We start from the raw sequence: 20,857 nt of genomic DNA, 5'->3' as shown, positions 1-20,857 counted from the left end.
CTTGGCGTGATCCTGGACAACACCCTATCGTTCTCAACTAACATCAAGGCGGTGACCCGTTCCTGTAGGTTCATGCTCTACAACATTCGCAGAGTACGACCCTGCCTCACACAGGAAGCGGCGCAGGTCCTAATCCAGGCACTTGTCATCTCCCGTCTGGATTACTGCAACTCGCTGTTGGCTGGGCTCCCTGCCTGTGCCATTAAACCCCTACAACTCATCCAGAACGCCGCAGCCCGTCTGGTGTTCAACCTTCCCAAGTTCTCTCACGTCACCCCGCTCCTCCGCTCTCTCCACTGGCTTCCAGTTGAAGCTCGCATCCGCTACAAGACCATGGTGCTTGCCTACGGAGCTGTGAGGGGAACGGCACCTCCGTACCTTCAGGCTCTGATCAGGCCCTACACCCAAACAAGGGCACTGCGTTCATCCACCTCTGGCCTGCTCGCCTCCCTACCTCTGAGGAAGTACAGTTCCCGCTCAGCCCAGTCAAAACTGTTCGCTGCTCTGGCACCCCAATGGTGGAACAAACTCCCTCACGACGCCAGGTCAGCGGAGTCAATCACCACCTTCCGGAGACACCTGAAACCCCACCTCTTTAAGGAATACCTAGGATAGGATAAAGTAATCCTTCTAACCCCCCCCCCCCTTAAAAGAGTTAGATGCACTATTGTAAAGTGGTTGTTCCACTGGATATCATAAGGTGAATGCACCAATTTGTAAGTCGCTCTGGATAAGAGCGTCTGCTAAATGACTTAAATGTAATGTAAATGTACTGAGTTACAGTTCATAAGGAAATCAGTCAATTAAAATAAATAAATTAGGCCCTAATCTATGGATTTCACATGACTGGGAATTGGTCACAGATACCCTAAAAAAATAAATAGGGGCGTGGATCACAAAACCAGTCAGTATCTGGTTTGACCACAAGCAGCGTGGATATCTTCGCATAGATTTGATCAGGCTGTTGATTGTGGTCTATGGAATGTGGTCCGTCTTATTCCAATGGCTGTGCAAAGTTGCTGGATATTGGTAGAACTGGAACACAGTCATACACGTTGATCCAGAGAATCCCAAACATGCTCAATTGGTGACAAATCTGGTGAGTATGCAGGCCATTAAAGAACTGGCACATTTTCAGCTTCCAGGAATTGTGTACAGATCCTTGTGACATTGGGCCATGCATTATCATGCTGAAACATGAGGTGATAGCGGCGGATGAATGGCACGACAATGGGTCTCAGGATCTCATCACGGTATATCTGTGCATTCAACTTGCCAAAGACAAAATGCAATTGTGTTCGGTGTCCATAGCTTATGCCTGCCCATACCATAACCCCACCATGGGGCACTCTGTTCACAAGGTTGATATCAGCAAACCGCTCGCACACACAACGTCATGCGCGCTGTCTACCATCTGCCCATTATAGTTGGAACTGTGATTCATCCGTGAAGAGCACACTTCTCCAGCGTACCAGTGGCCATCGAAGGTGAGCATTTTCCCATTGAAGTCGGTTACGACGCCGAACTGCCATCTGGTCAAGACCATGGTGAGGATGACGAGCACGCAGTTAAGCTTCCCTGAGACGGTTTCTGAGAGTTTGTGCAAACCCACAGTTTCAGCTGCCCGTGTGGCTGGTCTCAGACAATCCCGCATGTGAAGAAGCCAGACGTGGAGGTCCTGGGCTGGAGTGGTTACACGTGGGCTGAAGTTATAGGGCCGGTTGAACCTACTGCCAAATTGTCTTTACTTCTTTGGGGTATGGGGCAGTATTTTCACGTCCTTGTGAAAAGCATGCCCAGAGTAAATAGCCTGCTACAAAGCCATAAAAGCTAGAATATGCATATTATTAGTAGATTTGGATAGAACACACTCTGAAGTTTCTAAAACTGTTTGAATGATGTCTGTGAGTATAACATAACTCATCAGGCAGGCAAAAACCTGAGAAAAAATCCAACCAGGAAGTGGGAAATCTGAGGTTGGTCGATTTTCAACTCAGCTCCTATTGAAGATACAGTGGGATATTGGTAATGTTGCACTTCCTAAGGCTTCCACTAGATGTCAACAGTCGTTAGAACCTTGTCTGATGCCTCTACTGTTTAGTGGGGCCGAAGGAGAGAGGATTGAGTCAGGTCTGCCATGAGATGACCATGCGCGTTCACGTGAGAGCGAGCTCTGTTCCATCGCAATTCTGAAGACACAGGAATACACCGGTTGGAACATTATTGAAGAATTATGTTAAAAACATCCTAAAGATTGATTCAATACTTCGTTTGTCATGTTTTTACGGACTGTAATATAACTTTAACTTTTCGTCTGTACTTTCCGCTGGACCTGCCCGCGCGTCGTGAGTTTGGAAAGTGTACTGAACGCTAGAACAACAAGGAGGAATTTGGACATAAATGATGGACATTATCGAACAAAACAAACATTTATTGTGGAACTGGGACTCCTGGGAGTGCATTCTGATGAAGATCATCAAAGGAAGTGAATGTTTATAATGTTCTTCTGACTTCTGTTGACTGCATAATATGGCGGCTATATTTGTGTCTTGATTGGGCTCTGAGCGCTGACTCAGATTATTGCATGGTTTGCTTTTTTCGTAAAGCTTTTTTGAAATCTGACACAGCGGTTGCATTAAGGAGAAGTGCATCTAAAATTCCATGCATAACTGTTGTATCTTTTTTGGCAATGTTTATTATGAGTATTCCTGTAAATTGATGTGGCTCTCTGCAAAATCAAAGGATGTTTTGTGACTTCTGAACGTAAGGCGCCAATGTAAACTCAGATTTTTGGATATAAATATGAACTTTACCTAACAAAACATACTTGTATTGTGTAACATGAAGTCCTATGAGTGTCATCTGATGAAGATCATCAAAGGTTAGTGATTCATTTTATCTATATTTCTGCTTTTTGTGTTATTCTGTGAATAGGCACTCACCTAACATAATTGTTTGGTTTGCTTTCGTCGTAAAGCCTTTTTGAAATCGGACACTGTGGCTGGATTTACAACAAGTGTATCTTTAAAATGGTGTAAAATACATGTATGTTTGAGGAATTTTAATTACGGGATTTCTGTTGTTTTGAATTTGGCGCCCTGCAGTTTCACTGGCTGTTGAAGAGGTGGGACGCTACCGTCCCACATACCCTAGAGAGGTTAAATGATGTTGGAGGCTGCTTATGGTAGAGAAATGAAAATGTTATTCTGTGGCAACAGCTCGGGTGGACATTCTTGCAGTCAGCATGCCAATCGCATGCTCTCTCAAAACTTGAGACATTTGTTGCATTGTCTTGTGTGACAAAAGTGCACATTTGAGTGGCCTTCTGTCCCCAGCACAAGGTGCACCTGTGTAATGATCATGCGGTTTAAATCAGCTTCTTGATATTCCACACCTGTCAGGTGGATCGATTATCTTGTCAAAGGAGAAATGCTCACTAACAGGGATGTAAACCAATCTGTGCACATTTTACAGAAATACAGTAAGCTTTTTGTGCGTATGGAACATTTCTGGGATCTTTTTTTTCAGCTCATGAAACGTGATCACGACTTTACATGTTGTGTTTATATTTTTGTTCAGTATATTTAAAGATAATCAAATTTAGCTATTTTGTAGGTTTTTTCAACTTTGTGCGTGTTTTCTATACCTGCTCGCTCCTCTCCCTGTAGGCTTTTTACAGATGCTCCCCACCCCTTGCTTGCAACCTTTCTAAATTTGGTGTACACTGCACTCACAACCTATGTAGAATTCTTGGTCTCAGCGTTTGGAACTGCCGATCTGTGGTCAAGAACGCTGAGTTCATCTCAGTCTATGCTGCTCTTCAGTCCCTAAACGTTTTGGCCATGACGGAGACATGGATCACCCCAGCGAACACTGCTACTCCAGCTCCTCTCTGCCTACGTGTTCTGTCATAGTCCGAGACAGAAAAGAGAATCTCCACAAATAAGTAGCCCTCCCTGACTCAGTTGTCTAGCTCCTCATGTGAATTCCATGCGGTCACTGTCACTTGTCCACTCAAGCTTAACATTGTGAGTTCCTCAATGAGTTTAACATTGTGATAAGCACATTTCCTGACAATTGCTAACCGCTTTTCGTACTAAGTGACTTCTACCTCCCGATGTCTGCCATCAATTCATTTCTTTCCCCTACTTGGCTCTTTTGATCTCACCATTTCCCAGTCCCCTGCCACTCAAGGCAGGCAATACTCTTGACCTCATCTTTACTAGAGACTGTTAGCCTACTAATCTGTCTGGCTGCCCAAGAACCTGCCCGCTTGACCCCATCCCCTCCTCCAGACCTTCTCCCATTCCTAACTTCCCTGATCCCTGACCACTGGCTGCGTCCCCTCTGACTTCAAAATGTCAAGAGTCGATCCACTCAAGAAACCAACACTTATCAAAAACTACAGATCGATATCACTTCTTACTTTTCTTTCAAAAACACTTGAGCGTGCTGTCTCTGACCAACTCTCTCGCTATCTCTCTCAGAACGATCTTCTTGACCCTAACCAGTCAGGCTTCAAGACGGGTCACTCAGAGACTGCTCTCCTCTGTATCACAGAGGCTCTCCGCACTCCCAAAGCTGACCCTCTCCTCTGTTCTCATCCTCCTAGATCTATCCACTGTCTTCGACACTGAACTATCATATCCTCCTCTCCACCCTCAGGGCTGGGTGTCTCAGACTCGGCACACTCGTGGATTGCTTCCCACCTGCCAGGCCGTTCCTATCAGGTGACGTGGAGAGGATGTGTTTCTGCACCACGTACTCTCACTACTGGTGTCCCCCAGGGCTCAGATCAAGGCTCTCTCCTCCTCTCTCTATACACGAAGTCACTCGGCACCATCATATCCTTACATGGTCTCTCCTATCATTGCTATGTGGGTGACACTCAACTACTTTTCTCTTTCCCCCTCCTTCTGACACCCAGGTGGTGACACACATCTGTGTGCCTGGCAGATATCCCATCTTGGATCTCTACCCACTACCTCAAGCTCAACAAGACAGAACTGCTCTTCAATCCAGGGAAGGCCTGCCCACTCCAAGACCTCTCCATCACTGTTGACAACCCCACGGTTCTCTGCAAACATCAAAGCAGTGACTCACTCCTGCAGGTTCATGCTCTACAACATCTGTAATGTACGACCCTACCTCACACAGGAAGCGGCGCAGGTCCTAATCCAGGCACATGTCATATCCTGTCTGGACTACTGCAATTCGTTGTTGGCTGGGATCCCTGCTTATGCCATCAAACCCCTACAAATGATCCAGAATTCTGTAGCACGCCTGGTGTTCAACCTTCTCAAGTTCTCCCATGTCACTCCCCTCCTCCGCACACTCCACTGGCTTCCATTCAAAGCTCGCTATGCTCAAAACCTACACCCCAACCAGAGTACTCCATTCTGCCACCTCTGGTCCCTCCCAAAGGCCTTTTGTGAACTAACACTCGCACTTCACTTTTTTCCTCCTTACTAGCTCTGACTTTGTTGATAGCTACTTTGAGGAAAAATGTACTTACTATGACTGAGATAAGATAGGTATGTGGGACAACCACATAAGACGAATGCACTAACTAAGTTGCTCTGGATAAGAGCGTCTGCTAAATGACTCAAATGTAAATGTAGTGAGGCAAAATGTTAGATGTGAAACTCATTGCATGAATGAAAATAGGGTGAAAATAGGCTGACTCTTAACTTGAGATTCACATGCCTAAGAGTAAATTATGTACTTGCGATTCTTACTGATATTTTACAATCGTTGATTTAAGTCAGTCAAACAGTAGCCTACCTGAGCTGGACTTAAGGCTTTTGCCAGTGAAGAAGTCATCCTCTTCATCGTCATCGAACAGCCCCCCTCCTCCTCCCCCTAAAGAGGTCTTTCTAGGGGCTGATGTCTGGGTCTTGTTGGATTTGGATAGACTGCCGTTCTCTCTGCCCTCCACTGAAGCAGGGTTATTGGGAATGCCAAACAGGCTGTTCTCTATGGGAAAAGAGGAGGACAGGACAGACTCAGAGGATGATCTTCTCAATACCATTACAGAATTGTCAACATGTAGTCAACTGTGTGTAGTCATGTTATGTAGCAGTATTTAGCTTGATTTGAACAAATTCCATTCCACTGAATAAATTCCAATTCCATTTCAAAAGGGTAAGAGTGAATCTATAGAGGCATTATGTCCTCAAGCCCCCCAAAAGTGTCCTACAGTTATTACTATCTTATAATCAATGTCGCCTTTGCTGTTCTTGGGGCATGTTTCTGTTACCTGGGAATATTGACACAGCCACTGAAGGAATCTTCTTAGCAGACTTGACAGGTTCTGGCAGAAAAATAAGAGAAATACAAGTTCTGTAAACAGGTCCAAGTCTCAATACTGTCCAGGAAAAAGCATCTAAAAATGTACACGGTAACCCACGACAACTAAATTAGAAACCGTGACCACAGTCAGTCATTGTACAAAATTAACAACATTCTCAATTAATAACATGCCCAAACTGAGAGAAAGGGGAAGCTACTATTTGAACTTCCCCAACAAGAAATGTTCGTTTACAAAACATTTTGCTACAAAGTGCCCTAAACAAAAACGGCCTTGGTGTTTCAACGGTTAGTTGTAGGGCCATTATTACCTGTGGCGTGAGCTGTGTTCCTGGTCTTCTCCTCTGCTACAGGCTGTTCAGGTGCATCAGAGAACAGATCTCCCTGGACAACAAACATATCATTAGGTCTGCTATGGATTCAGACAAAACAAATTTAAAAAATACTCTTTGGGAGCCTTTAACAAGCCAGATAGATTTTGTTCTATCATATTAAATGAAATTACAATTGGTAAGTCACATTTAAAAATTAAGATATGGAAGCTACAAAAAGGCATTCAGGTTAGCATACTTCATCGTCATCATCAAACAGTCCTCTCCCTCCGCTGAAGAGGCCTCCTTTCCCTCCGAACGGAGAGAAGTCCTCGTCCTCCATCTTCGGCGGCCCAAACAACTCCTCACTGTCATCTTCAATAGCTACAACAACAAAGAATCAGGTCTTGTGTCTACAAGAAACATACAAATAAATAAAACAAATAAATGGAATGTCATTTTATTATAAAATTACTTATAAAATTATATCTAATTCAGTTACTTTGAAGCGAGACTACCTCCACTGATGTTATTCTGACTGAAGTGTTAGCAGGGACCACATACACTGAGTGTACAAACATTCAGAACACCTGCTCTTTCCATGACAGACTAAACAGGTGTATCCAGATGAAAGCTATGATCCCTTATTGATGTCACTAGTTAAATCCAATTAATTAATCAGTATAGATGAAAGGGAGGAAACAGGTTAAAGAAGGATTTTTAAGCCATTCAGAGGGTGAATGGGCAAGACAAAGGATTTAAGTGCCTTTGAACAGGGTATGCCAGTTGGTACCAGGCATTGGAGTCAACATGAGCCAGCACCCCTGTGGAACGCTTTTGTCACCTTGTAGAGTCCATGCCACGATGAATGAGGGCAAAGGGGGGGGGGGTGAAACGCAATATTAGGAAAGTGTTCCTAATGTTTGGTATACTCAGTGTAATTGGATGCATAGAGTGTGAGATTAGGTGCTTGTTCACGACGCAAAGTAACGGAAACCCTCCTTTACATAAGTGAGTGAACGAATGTCCTACCCTGTGGCCTCTCAGGCTTGGGCTCTTTCTTTGTTTGACTCTTCTTCTTAGAGGCAGACGATAACGCTTCATAGAGGTGACATGGGAAAGGAAACATGAGCATGCACATGCAGAACAATAATATGAAGTGAAACATCTATGTACTCTTGTAATTCGCATCACATTTGATGTATGGCCTACATACACTGAAAACATATCTTCAAGTCTATATGGAGCAAACAGTGATGATACGATTCAAACAGGGAGGAAAGATGATTGACTTTAGGCAGATTTTTCTTCAAGTGCCAAACAGTTTCTGTAGACAAATTAGGGCCTGGTGTTTTGCGCAATCACATAACATAGCAAGATTTTATCCTGTATTTTCAGCATGAATTGAGAATTACAGCAAAAATTTAAGCAATTGTCTGAGGATGGTGCTGGACCATCTGACATAAAAAGGAAACAGGTTGGGCAAGGCAATAAGTTATCTATAGCAGAAACACACTGGTACCCAGGCTAGTAGAGAAGATCATACAGAAACAGGGAGTGTGTGCAGGGCCGGCCCGCCCATCAGGCAGGATTAGAGCGGCAGATTGACAAGGGCAGTTTTTTCCGAGCTAAACTGACCAAGATATCTATCTTGTCCATGCCCAGCGCGCCTCTCCAATGCTGCTGTTGGAGAGACGCAGCGGCACTCCACCAAAGCGCCGTCATTTTTCCAACAAGTAGAGTCTCTACAGCCTCTGGCTCCCTATCAAATAGCAATGTGCTTCGATGTGAATATGAATTAACATGTTAACACACCATACCCTAAAACAGGACAGGTCAAAATACAATTTTCCAACAGGTAGAGTCTCTATAGCCCTGGCAGATGGCCTTGCCCCTAAAATCATTCAAATTCTACTTTGCGGGTATAGGAGGAGGGCGGCATATACGCCATTGCTTTAATCTATAAAAAAGTAGAACTAAAGGAAATCTAAGATGTGTCAAATAAATGATATCCAGCTCATGGCTCCAGCTATGCATTTGGCTTGCTAGCTAAGCGGCTATATGTCAAGATTAAGCTTATTGGTTACAGCAGAGACTTTCAATCCCCTCTTGTTGCCTAAATTGTTTTGTGCGTTAAAATTCTAAATAAAATACATTTAAGATATGTTACATTCGGTAATATTGTATGCCCCGGTATGGTACAGAAATGGTATGAAAATCTGGATACCGCCCAACTTCAGTGTTGAACAGTTTGCAATACAGGTCATCATAGCTCTGGGAAGTACTCCCTGAAATCATAATTTATTATAAAAATATAAAAAAATGTGCGCATTGGACCTTTATTACTCCTGTATGATCAGACAAAAATAGTAGTCAGCAGCACAGGGAAAACAATCTCTCTGCAACCCCACCCCTAAACATCTTCCTGCAGCCATGCAGGTTATATCAAGTCAACTTACATGTGCGATCTCCCTCCGGCTTGCTGATAGGTTCCCCTTTGATTCTGGCGGCCAGCTCATCAGCAAAGGATGATGGTCCTGTGTTCTGAATGTGACACAAAGACTTACGTAAAAGAGAGGTGGAATAGAACATTTAATATTCATGCAAGGGGACATGTAAACATGCTATTAACTAACATGTTATATTCACTTAAGTCATACATATAAAGTATTAGCAATGTTGACTTAACTGGATAAATAAAGGTAGTAATATTTAATAAATGACCTGTTTGTAATAATGTTAGTATCATTATCCAGCAGGAAAACATTAAATCACAAGCATACCGTTATGCACTCATCGTCGTCGTCATCTTTGTCCGATTCTCCGAATATGTCTGATTCTTCCCCCTCGTCGTCATCACTCAACATGGACGACTTCTGCAGAGGAAATCATTCAATGTCATCCATGCTGTTGCAAATTGCATTTACATTCCTGACTAAGATAAGAGCGTCTTCTAAATGACTAAAATGTCATCATTACCATCGTCACCATAAACAATAGCATTCTTATGGCCAGTGTCCAGAGTAGGTAGGATTCAATCAATCACACACTTTTCTGTTGTTTCGTCTTTGATTAAATTGGAAAATACCCTAATCATCCCTTGTCAGAATTGTTCACAAAGATATCCACCAACTCTGGGTTTGAACGTTGACCCTGACAGTCAAGAGTGAAATTGTCCTCACCTTCTTAATGCTGCTTGGCCCCTCCTCGTCCTGGTCAAAGTCTTCGTCTGACTGCTGTTCACAAACACCACAGGGATAATACAATTATCTGAATCAAATAGAATTTTCTGTATTTTTACCTCGTTTGGATTAAGATTAAAAATGATGCCAACTTCACTCTCTGAAAAACATTGTTTCTTTCTGGATGAGTAGAGAAAAAAAGTCTTACATCAGCATCTTTGCCATCTTCGCTGTCGATAACACTGTCCCGATCGCTGTCGATTGATATTTCTGTATAGTAAAAAAACACAACAGTTTCACAAAAAATACATGACAGAGGTTCTTCGACAGAGGTTACTCTTCCCAACGATAAAAAAAACAGTACTTTTGGGGGGTTTGAACCGGTTCAGAACTTTATTTTACTGCTCGGACATGTAGAACGGAAAAATAAATAATACAATTTCATTTCCAACCCCTGCTTCCCAGTACGTGGAGGAAGCGTATTGTGATGCACTCTCCAAACTGTGCCAAGAGTTGCTGGGCAAAAGTGTGAGAACTGCTTTGTTACATGTAGAACCACATTTACCCCTAAAGCATATATGATCAAACATTAAGTGATGCAGCACTGGCATCTACTTACATCTGATCCTACCCTGAGTCAACTATTTAAAAAAATTCCCTCTTTATGTTTATAAACAATGTTCAAACTTCAGCAATAAAAACTTGCTAAAGCAAGCATTAACTCTGGCTCCAAACAAACCCTCCTTGCACCTCTCAGAAATGGCAATCATCCCTGTGGCAATTGCGCACAAAGTAAAGTAAAAAGCTCTGACTTTAGACACCCTCGGTCTGGTAAAAGGTTTAAAGTTAAAGGCTTTATTTCATGTAACACTATGAATGTTAATTGCATCTTACGTTGCCCATGTGATATGGCCATACATTTTTTATTGACGAGTTCATCTGACTCTGAGAAAGTAGACAAAGGGCTTCATTGCCAAAATCCTGAAGTATCCCTTTAAGAAAATAATTAGTGAGCATAAGAGCACCATAAGGCGTAATGATGACAATTACCCTGTTGCCTGCCACTTGAACAAAATGTTCAGTGCCTTTACGTTTTCAGGGTATTAAAAAAGTTTAACTTTCACCCAGAGAAGATAGTTTCCTGCTCCTTGATAGTGGCAGCGCTAATTTGCATGCTTATAAGAAACCCCACTATGCCTTCAACGAACCATCAAACAGGAAAAGCATCAATACAGGACTAAGACCGGCTCTGACGCTCGTCGAATGTGGATTACAGGGAAACACACCCACGAGCTGCCCAGTTACGCAAACCTACGTGACGAGATAAATGCTTTCTATGCTCACTTCGAGGAAAGCAACACTGAACCATGCATGAGAGCACCAGCTGTTCCGGGCGACTTTGTGATCAAGCCAATGTAGGTAAGACCGTTAAACAGGTTAACATTCACAAGGCCGCAGGACCATATGGATTACCAGGACGTGTACTCAGAGCATTCGCTGACCAGCTGGCAAGTGGCTTCACTGATATATTTTTTTATTTCTCCCTGACTCATGTCTGATGTACAGTTGAAGTTGGAAGTTCACATACACTTAAGTTGGAGTCATTAAAAATCCTTTTACAACCACTCCACAAATTTCTTGTTAACAAACTATAGTTTTGGCAAGTTGGTTAGGACATCTACTTTGTGCAAGACAATTCATTTTTCCAACAATTGTTTACAGACAGATTATTTCACTTATAATTCACTGTATCACAAATCCAGTGGGTCAGAAGTTTACATACACTAAGTTGACTGTGCCTTTAAACAGCTTGGGAAAATCCAGAAAATTATAACATGGTTTTAGAAGCTCCTGATAGGCTAATTGACATAATTTGACTCAATTGGAGGTGTACCTGTGGATGTATTTCAAGGCCTACCTTCAAACTCAGTGCCTCTTTGCTTGACATCATGGGAAAATCAAAAGAAATCAGCCAAGACCTCAGACAAAAAATTGTAGACCTCCACAAGTCTGGTTCATCCTTGGGAGTAATTTCCAAATGCCTGAAGGTACCACATTCATCTGTACAAACAATAGTACGCAAGTATAAACACCATGGGACCACACAGCCATCATACCGCTCAAGAAGGAGACGCGTTCTGTCTCCTAGAGATGAATGTACCTTGGTGCGAAAAGTGCAAATCAATCCCAGGACAACAGCAAAGGACCTTGTGAAGATGCTGGAGGAAACGGGTACAAAAGTATCTATAACCACAGTAAAATGAGTCCTATATCGACAACCTGAAAGGCCGCACAGCAAGGGAGAAGCCACTGCTCCAAAACCACCATAAAAAAGCAAGACTACGGTTTGCAACTGCACATGGGGACAAAGATCGTACTTTTTGGAGAAATGTCCTCTGGTCTGATGAAAGAAAAATATAACTGTTTGGCCATAATGACCATTGTTATGTTTGGAGGAAAAAGGGGGAGGCTTGCAAGCTGAAGAACACCATCCCAACCGTGAAGCACGGGGTGGCAGCATCATGTTGTGGGGGTGCTTTGCTGCCGGTTGGGACAGTGTCACTTCACAAAATAGATGACATCATGAGGGAGGAAAATGATGTGGATATATTGAAGCAACATCTCAAGACATCAGTCAGGAAGTTAAAGCTTGGTCGCAAATGGGTCTTCCAAATGGACAATGACCCCAAGCATACTTCCAAAGTTGTGGCAAAATGGCTTAAGGACAACAAAGTCAAGGTATTGGAGTGCCCATCACAAAGTCCTGACCTCAACCCTATAGAAAATCTGTGGGAAGAATTGAAAAAGCGTGTGCGAGCAAGGAGGCCTACAAACCTGACTCAGTTACACCAGCTCTGTCAGGAGGAATGGGCCAAAATTCACCCAACTTGTTGTGGGAAGCTTGTGGAAGGCTCCCTGAAACGTTTGACCCAAGTTAAACAATTTAAAGGCAATGCTACCGAATACTAATTGAGTGTATGTAAACTTTGACCAACTGGGAATGTGATGAAAGAAATAAAAGCTGATATAAATGATTCTCTCTACTATTATTCTGACATTTCACATTCTTAAAATAAAGTGGTGATGTAACTGACCTAAGACAGGTAATTTGAACTAGGATTAAATGTCAGGAATTGTGAAAAACTGAGTTTAAATGTAATTGTCTAAGGTGTATGTAAACTTCTGACTTCAACTGTACATGTTTCAAGCAGACTACCATAGTGTTCTTGAGCAAAGGGACAAAAGTAACCTGCCTAAATGACTACTGTCCCGTAGCACTCACATCTGTAGCCATGAAATGCTTTGAAAGGCTGGTCATGGCTCAAATCAATACCATCATCCTAGACACCCTGGACCCACTCCAATTCGCATACTGCCACAATAGATGCACAGATAGTGCAATAGAGATTGCATCACACACTGCCCTCTCCCACTTGGAAAAGAGGAACACCTATGTAAAAAGCTGTTCATTGAATGCTGAGCTGTAGTCAACACCATTGTGCCCTCCAAGCTCAATTAACTAAGGACCCTAGGACTGGACACATCCCTCTGCAACTGGATCCTTGACTTCCTGACGGCCGCCCCCAGGTGGTGGGTAGGCAGCAACACATCCGCCACTCTGACCCTCAGGGGTGCGTGCTTAGTCCCCTCCTGTACTCCCTGTTCACCCACGATTGATTTGCACATGCACGACTCCAACACCATCCTTAAGTTTGTAGACGACACAACGGTGGTAGGCCTGATCACCAACGACGGTGTGGTGCCAGAACAACAACCTCTCCCTCAATATCAGCAAGACAAAGAAGCTGATCGTAGACTACAGCAAACGGATTCACATCTACGAGGCTGTAGTGGAGCGGGTCGAGAGCTTCAAGTTCCTCAGTGTGCACATAACTAAGGGTCTATCATGGTCGACACACACCAACAATGTAGTGAAGAGGGCATGACAACACCTCTTCCCCTTCATGAGGCTGAAAATATTTGGCAGGGGCCCTCAGATAAAAGTCTATAGCTGCACAACCAGAAAAAAAACTTTAATGTTAGCTAAGTGACTAACATTAGCTTGCAAAATCAATCTTCCTGGATTAAGATCCCTGCTGTCTAATATTTGTTTTGTGCATGCTGCAAACTGCGTTTTGAGATACTTCCATTAGCTGGATTGTCTGTCTTAGTAGTGAATGATTGTATGCGCTCGTTAGCATTTACCTAGCATCCACTATGGTGGTTCCGTAGTACTTTTGTGAGCATTCTGGTAAGTATATATACTTAATATTTTTACCTTTGCAAAATAAAAGTGAGCCCCTTGTGTGCACTACTGTTATTACTGTATATCCCAGGATGGCACAGGCACGGTATGGAAATCTGAGTACTGCCCTCCAACAGAGGGTAGTGCATACAGCCTAGTACATTACTGGGGCCGAGCTCCCTGCCATCCAGGACCTCTATACCAGGCAATGTCAGAGGAAGACCCTAACAATTGTTGAAGACTCCAGCCACCCTTGTCATAGACTGTTCTCTCTGCTACAGCACGGCAAGCGGCACCAGTGCACCAAGTCTGGAACCAACAGGACCCTGAACAGCTTTTACCCTCAAGCCATAAGACTGCTAAATAGTTAGTTAAATAGTTAACCAAATAGCTACCCAGACTAGCTGCATTTACCTTTTTTTTTTCTCATCACATATGCTGCTGCTATTGTTTAATATCTGTCACTATATAGTCAAGTTATCATTACTCATTGTGTATGTATTATATGTTTTACTTTCTATTATTTCTCTCTGCAATGTTGGCAAGTAAGCACTTCACTGTTAGTCTACACCTGTTGTTAACAAATCATGTAACAAATAAAATGTGACTTGAACACTGAGAAAACACAGTGCAAAAGGGAACTCTTTTGGACTCAAACACATCCATCAAGGCTTACTGATGATTTTGACATGAGGGCCATTATTTAATATGTTTCCCCCTAACCCCTGGCTTTATGTGGTTCCTGTCATTTATTACTTTTTTTAGCCTGAGGCTTTTCCTGGTATTAAAAAAGAAAAGAAAAAAAGAAATGTGTATTAAGTGTTTATGCATTATGAAAAAACACATTAAAAAAAAGGAATTGTCAAAAATATACTGAAACGAAAAAATATAAACTGTCTCGAAGTCAGACTTTTCCTGAGATAACTGATTACTGATGTGCCTCCTGGCGTTTGCGTACACAGGTTTTGCTCATCATGTCTGATTGCATTGACGCACGTTGCCTATATGTGGTCTCTGTCATGTGTTTTGTATGCTCTGATGAAGGTCTGACGACCAAAAGCGCAGCCTAAATAAATAGAAAATTGTGCATTGATCCGGAGTGTGCAGATTTCTTTTCATTACAAAAAAATACATGAGAAACATTAATGTTACACAAGAAACACTATGCTTGGAAGAGAGTATTGAACACTAACAATATAAACACATGCTAAGAAAATACAGTCTTTCTTTCAGTAGAAATAGTATATTAAGAACAGAGTTGAAGTGACCTACCTTCACTGGAAAGGTCTCCCAGTCCTACGTCGTCTTGCTCCATAAAAAGTTGTGAGCCAATAAGATACGGTAACGGCCTGTCCACATACAGGTCCTACAGACACAGCGAGAGGTGGGTTGGAGAAAGAAAGAGGGGGGAGAAAGCAGACAGAGATAACATTGGTCAACACGGGCAGAACCATTCAAATGTTACTCAAAAACACCCCTTTTACATCAACAATTGTCACAAAGTAGTTATTACGACCTAGACCCAAAAGAGAAATCAGAAGCAGAGTGGCAAGGAAAGATTAGCCAGGGAAGAAAACTTGAGAGGAACCAGACTCAGAGGAGTGCCAATCCTCCCTTAGATGTACTGGATAGGTATTAATTAGGGGTGTAACTGTTAACCAAACCCACAGTTTCGGTACGTATTGCAGTTTTGGGGACACGGATTGATTCGGTTTCGGAAATGCCAACAGTTACTGTAGTTAATTTTTGTTGACTTACGAAAATACAAAGTATTGGTATTCCTGATTACATATACACTACATGGCCAAGAACATCTCATTCCAAATTCATGGGCATTGATATGGAGTTAGTCCCCCTTTGCTGCTTCAACAGCCTCCACTCTTCTAGGAAGGCTTTCCGCTACATGTTGGAACATTGCTGTAGCGTTAAGATTTCCCTTCACTGGAACTGAAGGGCCTAGCCCGAACCATGAAAAACAGCCCCAGACCATTATTCCTCCTCCACCGAACTTTACAGTTGGCACTAAGCATTGCAGCAGGTAGCGTTGTCCTGGCATCCGCCAAACCTAAATTCGTCAGTTGGAATGCCAGATTTATCACTTCAGAGAACGGGTTGACTGCTCCAAAATCCAATGGCGGCGAGCTTTATACCACTCCAGCCAACGCTTGGCATTGCGCATGGTGCTCCTAGACGTTTCAACTTCACAATAACAGCACTTACAGTTAACTGGGGCAGTTCTAGCAGTGCAGAAATTTTACGAACTGACTAGTTGGAAAGGTGGCATCCTATGACGGTGTCACGTTGAAAGGCACTGAGCTCTTCAGTACGAGCCAATGTTTGTCTATGGAGAATGCATGGCTGTGTGCTCGGTTTTATACACCTGTCAGCAAAGGGTGTAGCCGAATCCACTAATTTGAAGCAGTGTTAACATACACTAAATGGCCAAAAGTATGATTATGAGTCATATAATTAAGCAATAAGGCACCAGGGGGTGTGGTATATAGCCAACATACCACTGCTAAGGGCTGTTCTTAAACTCGAGCTGTGGTATATTGGTCATATAACACAAATCCCGGAGGTGCATTATTGCTATTATAAACTGGTTACCAATGTAATTAAAGCAGTAACAAGAAATGTTTTGTCATACATGTGGTATACGGTCTGATATACCACTGTCAGCCAATCAGCACTCAGGGCTCAAACCACCCAGTTTATAATGCTTATAAGAGCACAAATCAGGAATACCACACGTTGTATTTTCTTAACTGTAAACACACGATTGCTCATCAACAACACTAAAATAAAGTGCAATATGTGTGTGAAATCAATATGTAAACATGGCTCAGACATTGTATAGGCCTATGCTATAATGTTTTCTAACAAAGAGAAAACTGCACACTTGTGTGACTCTCATAAAGGGGGTGTATCTGTAGCACGGTCCTTCTCATTTCCCACTCTGGCGTCAGGAGGCTGTCACTGTTAAGTAGCTCTCTGTAGCCCTGGAGGTCCATCCATCTGTAGTAAGCGGAACACTGGGTGCATTGGCCAATTCTTTGACAACTTCTGCTTTAGCTTTCTTATATAGAGTGGGTACTACCTGTTTGATGAAATGGGTGTAAGAGCTGGAAGTTCGTAATGTGGCTCGAGCACTTTCACGAGGTGTTACAACCCCCTATTCTTCTCAACCACCGAGAATGGCCGCATATTCATGGAAATAAACATACCTAATCGCCCTTGTAATTTCTTTGGACAGGTCAGAATCAGCTGCTTGAACACAGAGGGAAGACAAAGTTGTGTTGTTATTTTGCTCCGGTGGTAGGAATACTGGGTTGAAGTTCGCATAAATGTGTCAACATGTTTGAGGTGATGGCAGCTACATAGACCATTCTCGTTGAGCTGTGGCGACAGACTCTCTGTCCATCGCCGTTGTAATCTACGGGAAGGCCAGAACGTTCCCAAACTGGAAACGATGGAGAATCCTCCTGTTTTGTCAACCCCACCATTAGCCATCATACAGAACAAGTTTCCGGCTGTGCCTCACAAAAGGACAGTTTGAAATGCGCCAATTAAGACATTCATTTTGATTACAACGTGCCCATAGACTAGTGGTTTTAACAGAATAGCGTGACATTTTTTTTCAGCTCAGATTTACTCAAGAGGCATACAACATAGCATAGGCATAGGTTAGGTAGGGAAGGAATAGGTAGGCCTAGGTCTTTTTTTAAGTATTAATTCGGGTTTACAGTGAGGACTGAACCAAGGTCCCTGTACCAAACGGTTTGGTACGAATACACGTATTACACCCCTAGTATTAATCCTAACATGATATCTGCAGGCATAAGTAACTTGAATTTCATCTGTAATCCTGTATGTTTCCAGATGATTCCACCCTCACCTTGGGCTCTAGTATTGGCTCCACTCTGTCTGTGGCCTCCTCGTCCTCCGAGTCAGAGTTTCCTGCTTTGATGTCCAATTGTTCAAAGGCAGAGTCTAGCACCCTCAGACCGAAGTTCACTGCTTCCTGGACCTTAGGGATAAGCTCAGCTTCCTTCTGCTCACGAGTCTTCTCCTGAGGGGGAATTGAATTTAACATTAACCCAAGGGAGGAAATTAAGATGTTATGTGTAGACCTGTGACATCACAAAAAACGACATACCCGGGAAGGAACAGGTAGATTATTTACCAGTTCAGGTTGTCTCTCCAAGGTCTCAGCCTTTGGCACTGGCTCCTCCACCTCCTCATCATACACTCTCTGAGGTAAACAAATAAAAAGATCAGTAACATCACACAATCAATACAATAATGAGTTAGAATCTATCAAACATAACACCCTCTGTGATATAGTCAGCAAACAGCGGAGCCACCATCAGTAACCACATGATTAAATACAAGAGGACTCAGTTCCTCATAGTCCCAGGGGGATGACTTTCACATTTTCTTTACCATGTAACACGATTAATATTTTCTTAATTAGGTTAAAAGCTTGTTAAATTTCAAAAGGTCTGGAAAATGTCAAACACAGCACAACCATCATCTAAAGAAGAGGGGCACCTAGCTCAACAGAGGAACAAGATATGGGTTGTGTTCATTTAGGCACACCATAGTAAAATTAACGAAAAAATCTGTAACAAAGCATCTTAGAGTAGGAGTGCTGATCTTGGATCTGTCAAATTACCCTTAATCATTATGAACTAAAAAGCTAAACTGATCCTAGATCAGTACTCCTACTCAGAAGCTTTGTGAACACGGTCCCATGACAAGACTCTCTGTTTCAGTCCATTTTCTTCCGTTAAAATTATCTAACGAACACAACCATGGTATTTCCTGTTCACACCACAACATACGTTTTCAATGAACTGTGTGTTGGAAAGCATGAGGAAGTCGTTGAAAACGGTATGCAGGCAGCAGTCTGTGGCCTTTGTGTCCCTGATCAGTCCATCCAGCTGCTTCTCTATCTCATGAGTCTTTGACAGCATTCTCTGGGAGAAGTCTTGCAGGAACAGGAAGAGCTGTGGAGGAGGTGATACCAACATCAGTTTCATCTTCATCTATTCAATAGTGTATCTGATTGTCCACAAGCTCGGCCCTAAGATAAATAGTTAGTAATGCATTCGCATGGAAGAGATTATGTTTACAATGCTGTGTGATTCCTCTACCCATAATATGTAGATTAAGAGGATTACACATTGCTGAATGCAGACAAAACAGGCAGGTAATCAGAGACTGAATAATAACTCAGGAGATACTAGCCTAAATTAAAGCCATAAACAAATGCCAATTAGCCTACCCCTGAGTCTGCAGCCAGGGACCAGTTGGCGCTGGTCTGTCGCATTTCTTCCAGTGTCCAGGGTCTCTCCCACACCTGGCCATCCTCCCCGGCGTGGTTGCTCTGGCTGGGGACATTCGCCATGCCATCCGGCAACCCGCTCATCTGAAACAATATGTGGGGCTTGTTCAATGGTAATAAACAGGAGAAAACATTTCAAACGGGGGTTCAGCGTGGCAATTGCAAAAACCGATTCTGTTGCAAAAAGTTTCGCCTGTTGGAAACGGTTTACTCCAAACGGAAAACTAAAGTTTCTATTGGATAAATTCAGTTAGGTCCTTCCCCGTTTCGTTCGGTTCTTAAACGATAAACGGTTTCCGTTGCAAGACGTAATGAATAGATTACATCCCTGATCTGTCGAAAATAACCCCAAATTATAATTTATAAGCGACAGGCATGCATTGGCAAATGCAAGCTAAATGAGCTGCCACCACCGGCCTCTTTCTTGCATGCAATCCAGATTAGCTAGTTAGCAAACTACGAACACAGCAGTGCAAGGTTTCATTTGGAAGTCAAAAGCTTTCGCAAAATGTTCTTTGGAATGCTAGTTAGATAGTTAGTTGAGTGAATGTTTATGTACCGCCTGAGACTGGCTTGTTAAAGTCAAAGATATGTATAAACCCTTCTATATGTGTAATCACACGAGCTAACAGTTAGCTAGCTAACGTTAGCTAGGCAGTGATTAATTGAGAGCCTACTCTCGCACTTACATGGATCTTCTTATTAAACTCACCTTAGTTACTGTTGGCAAATGTTGTCCACGATAGTAAAATATGAGCCCAAACCAAACGACGTGAAAAGAGAATCGATTATGCTAAACTCGACCGTTTCCTCATTGGGCTTCTGACAGGTCGGCCATGTTCTGTCTGTCTGGAGACAATCAGCTGACCGCAGTCACCTGACTAATGTGGCGGGGCAACACCAACGCAATACCGCATAACATTCTCTAACGTGATCAATACATTATGGTGGATGTAAATAATACACAACAGCCACGTAGGCACGGGTGGGCCTGGGTCACCCACCGGGGAGCCAAGCCCACCCAATCAGATTGAACAAAAAAAGCTCTCTACTTGTCAGTGTTCCGAACGGGACATTATTTGTCTTTTTACCTAAACATGCAAACACCATCAGATAGAATTCATAGCTAGCAGTGTACTGTAAAAAAATATATATAATAATCCAAGAAGGCTCAAGGTCATTGGCCACAGATAAAATTACGTCAAATCACGTTATATCTACCTAGCTTTGATTGGACTGATCATGTCAACATACACACTTTCAAAATCTTAGCTAGCAAGTCAGCAGTCATCATTATGAATCAAGTCGATAATCTACTGGCAAATCCTTTTCAATCCTTGTCATATGAAGATAAATTATAGAGCCATTGGACATTACACAATAAATTGGAAATCGCAAATTCAACAATGAGTGGTTTGGAAGGAATCAGTGGCTAACTGCAAGCATTGCAAAACAATCACTA

The 20,857-nt window shown here is 42.7% G+C and overlaps 1 protein-coding gene across 13 annotated transcripts in view; it reads right to left on the bottom strand.

Moving 5' to 3' along the window:
- washc2c (WASH complex subunit 2C) overlaps window positions 1-20,321 on the bottom strand; it is a 34,226-nt gene extending 13,905 nt beyond the window's left edge. For 7 of the 13 annotated variants that reach the window (XM_071393559.1, XM_071393567.1, XM_071393562.1 and 4 more), the window contains exons 1-15: window positions 20,108-20,252; window positions 19,336-19,479; window positions 18,893-19,057; window positions 18,205-18,300; window positions 17,944-18,117; window positions 15,321-15,414; window positions 10,011-10,072; window positions 9,803-9,856; window positions 9,404-9,496; window positions 9,080-9,182; window positions 7,653-7,718; window positions 6,880-7,004; window positions 6,621-6,693; window positions 6,260-6,313; window positions 5,785-5,976 (exon numbers count right to left, since the gene is read on the bottom strand). In XM_071393559.1, coding sequence (XP_071249660.1) covers window positions 5,785-5,976; window positions 6,260-6,313; window positions 6,621-6,693; window positions 6,880-7,004; window positions 7,653-7,718; window positions 9,080-9,182; window positions 9,404-9,496; window positions 9,803-9,856; window positions 10,011-10,072; window positions 15,321-15,414; window positions 17,944-18,117; window positions 18,205-18,300; window positions 18,893-19,057; window positions 19,336-19,479 — 1,495 coding nt within the window. In that variant the 5' untranslated portion in view covers window positions 20,108-20,252. Of the gene's footprint in view, window positions 1-5,784; window positions 5,977-6,259; window positions 6,314-6,620; window positions 6,694-6,879; window positions 7,005-7,652; window positions 7,719-9,079; window positions 9,183-9,403; window positions 9,497-9,802; window positions 9,857-10,010; window positions 10,073-15,320; window positions 15,415-17,943; window positions 18,118-18,204; window positions 18,301-18,892; window positions 19,058-19,335; window positions 19,480-20,107 lie in introns of all 13 variants that reach the window. The other 6 variants (XM_071393565.1, XM_071393572.1, XM_071393564.1 and 3 more) reach the window with 5 other exon arrangements.
- Window positions 20,322-20,857: the final 536 nt, after the last annotated feature.

The sequence above is a fragment of the Salvelinus alpinus genome, chromosome 3 (assembly GCF_045679555.1).
Source record: "Salvelinus alpinus chromosome 3, SLU_Salpinus.1, whole genome shotgun sequence".
NCBI lineage: Eukaryota > Metazoa > Chordata > Actinopteri > Salmoniformes > Salmonidae > Salvelinus > Salvelinus alpinus.
Note: the sequence above shows the minus strand (reverse complement) of the source record. Positions and strands in the feature narration are given on the sequence as shown.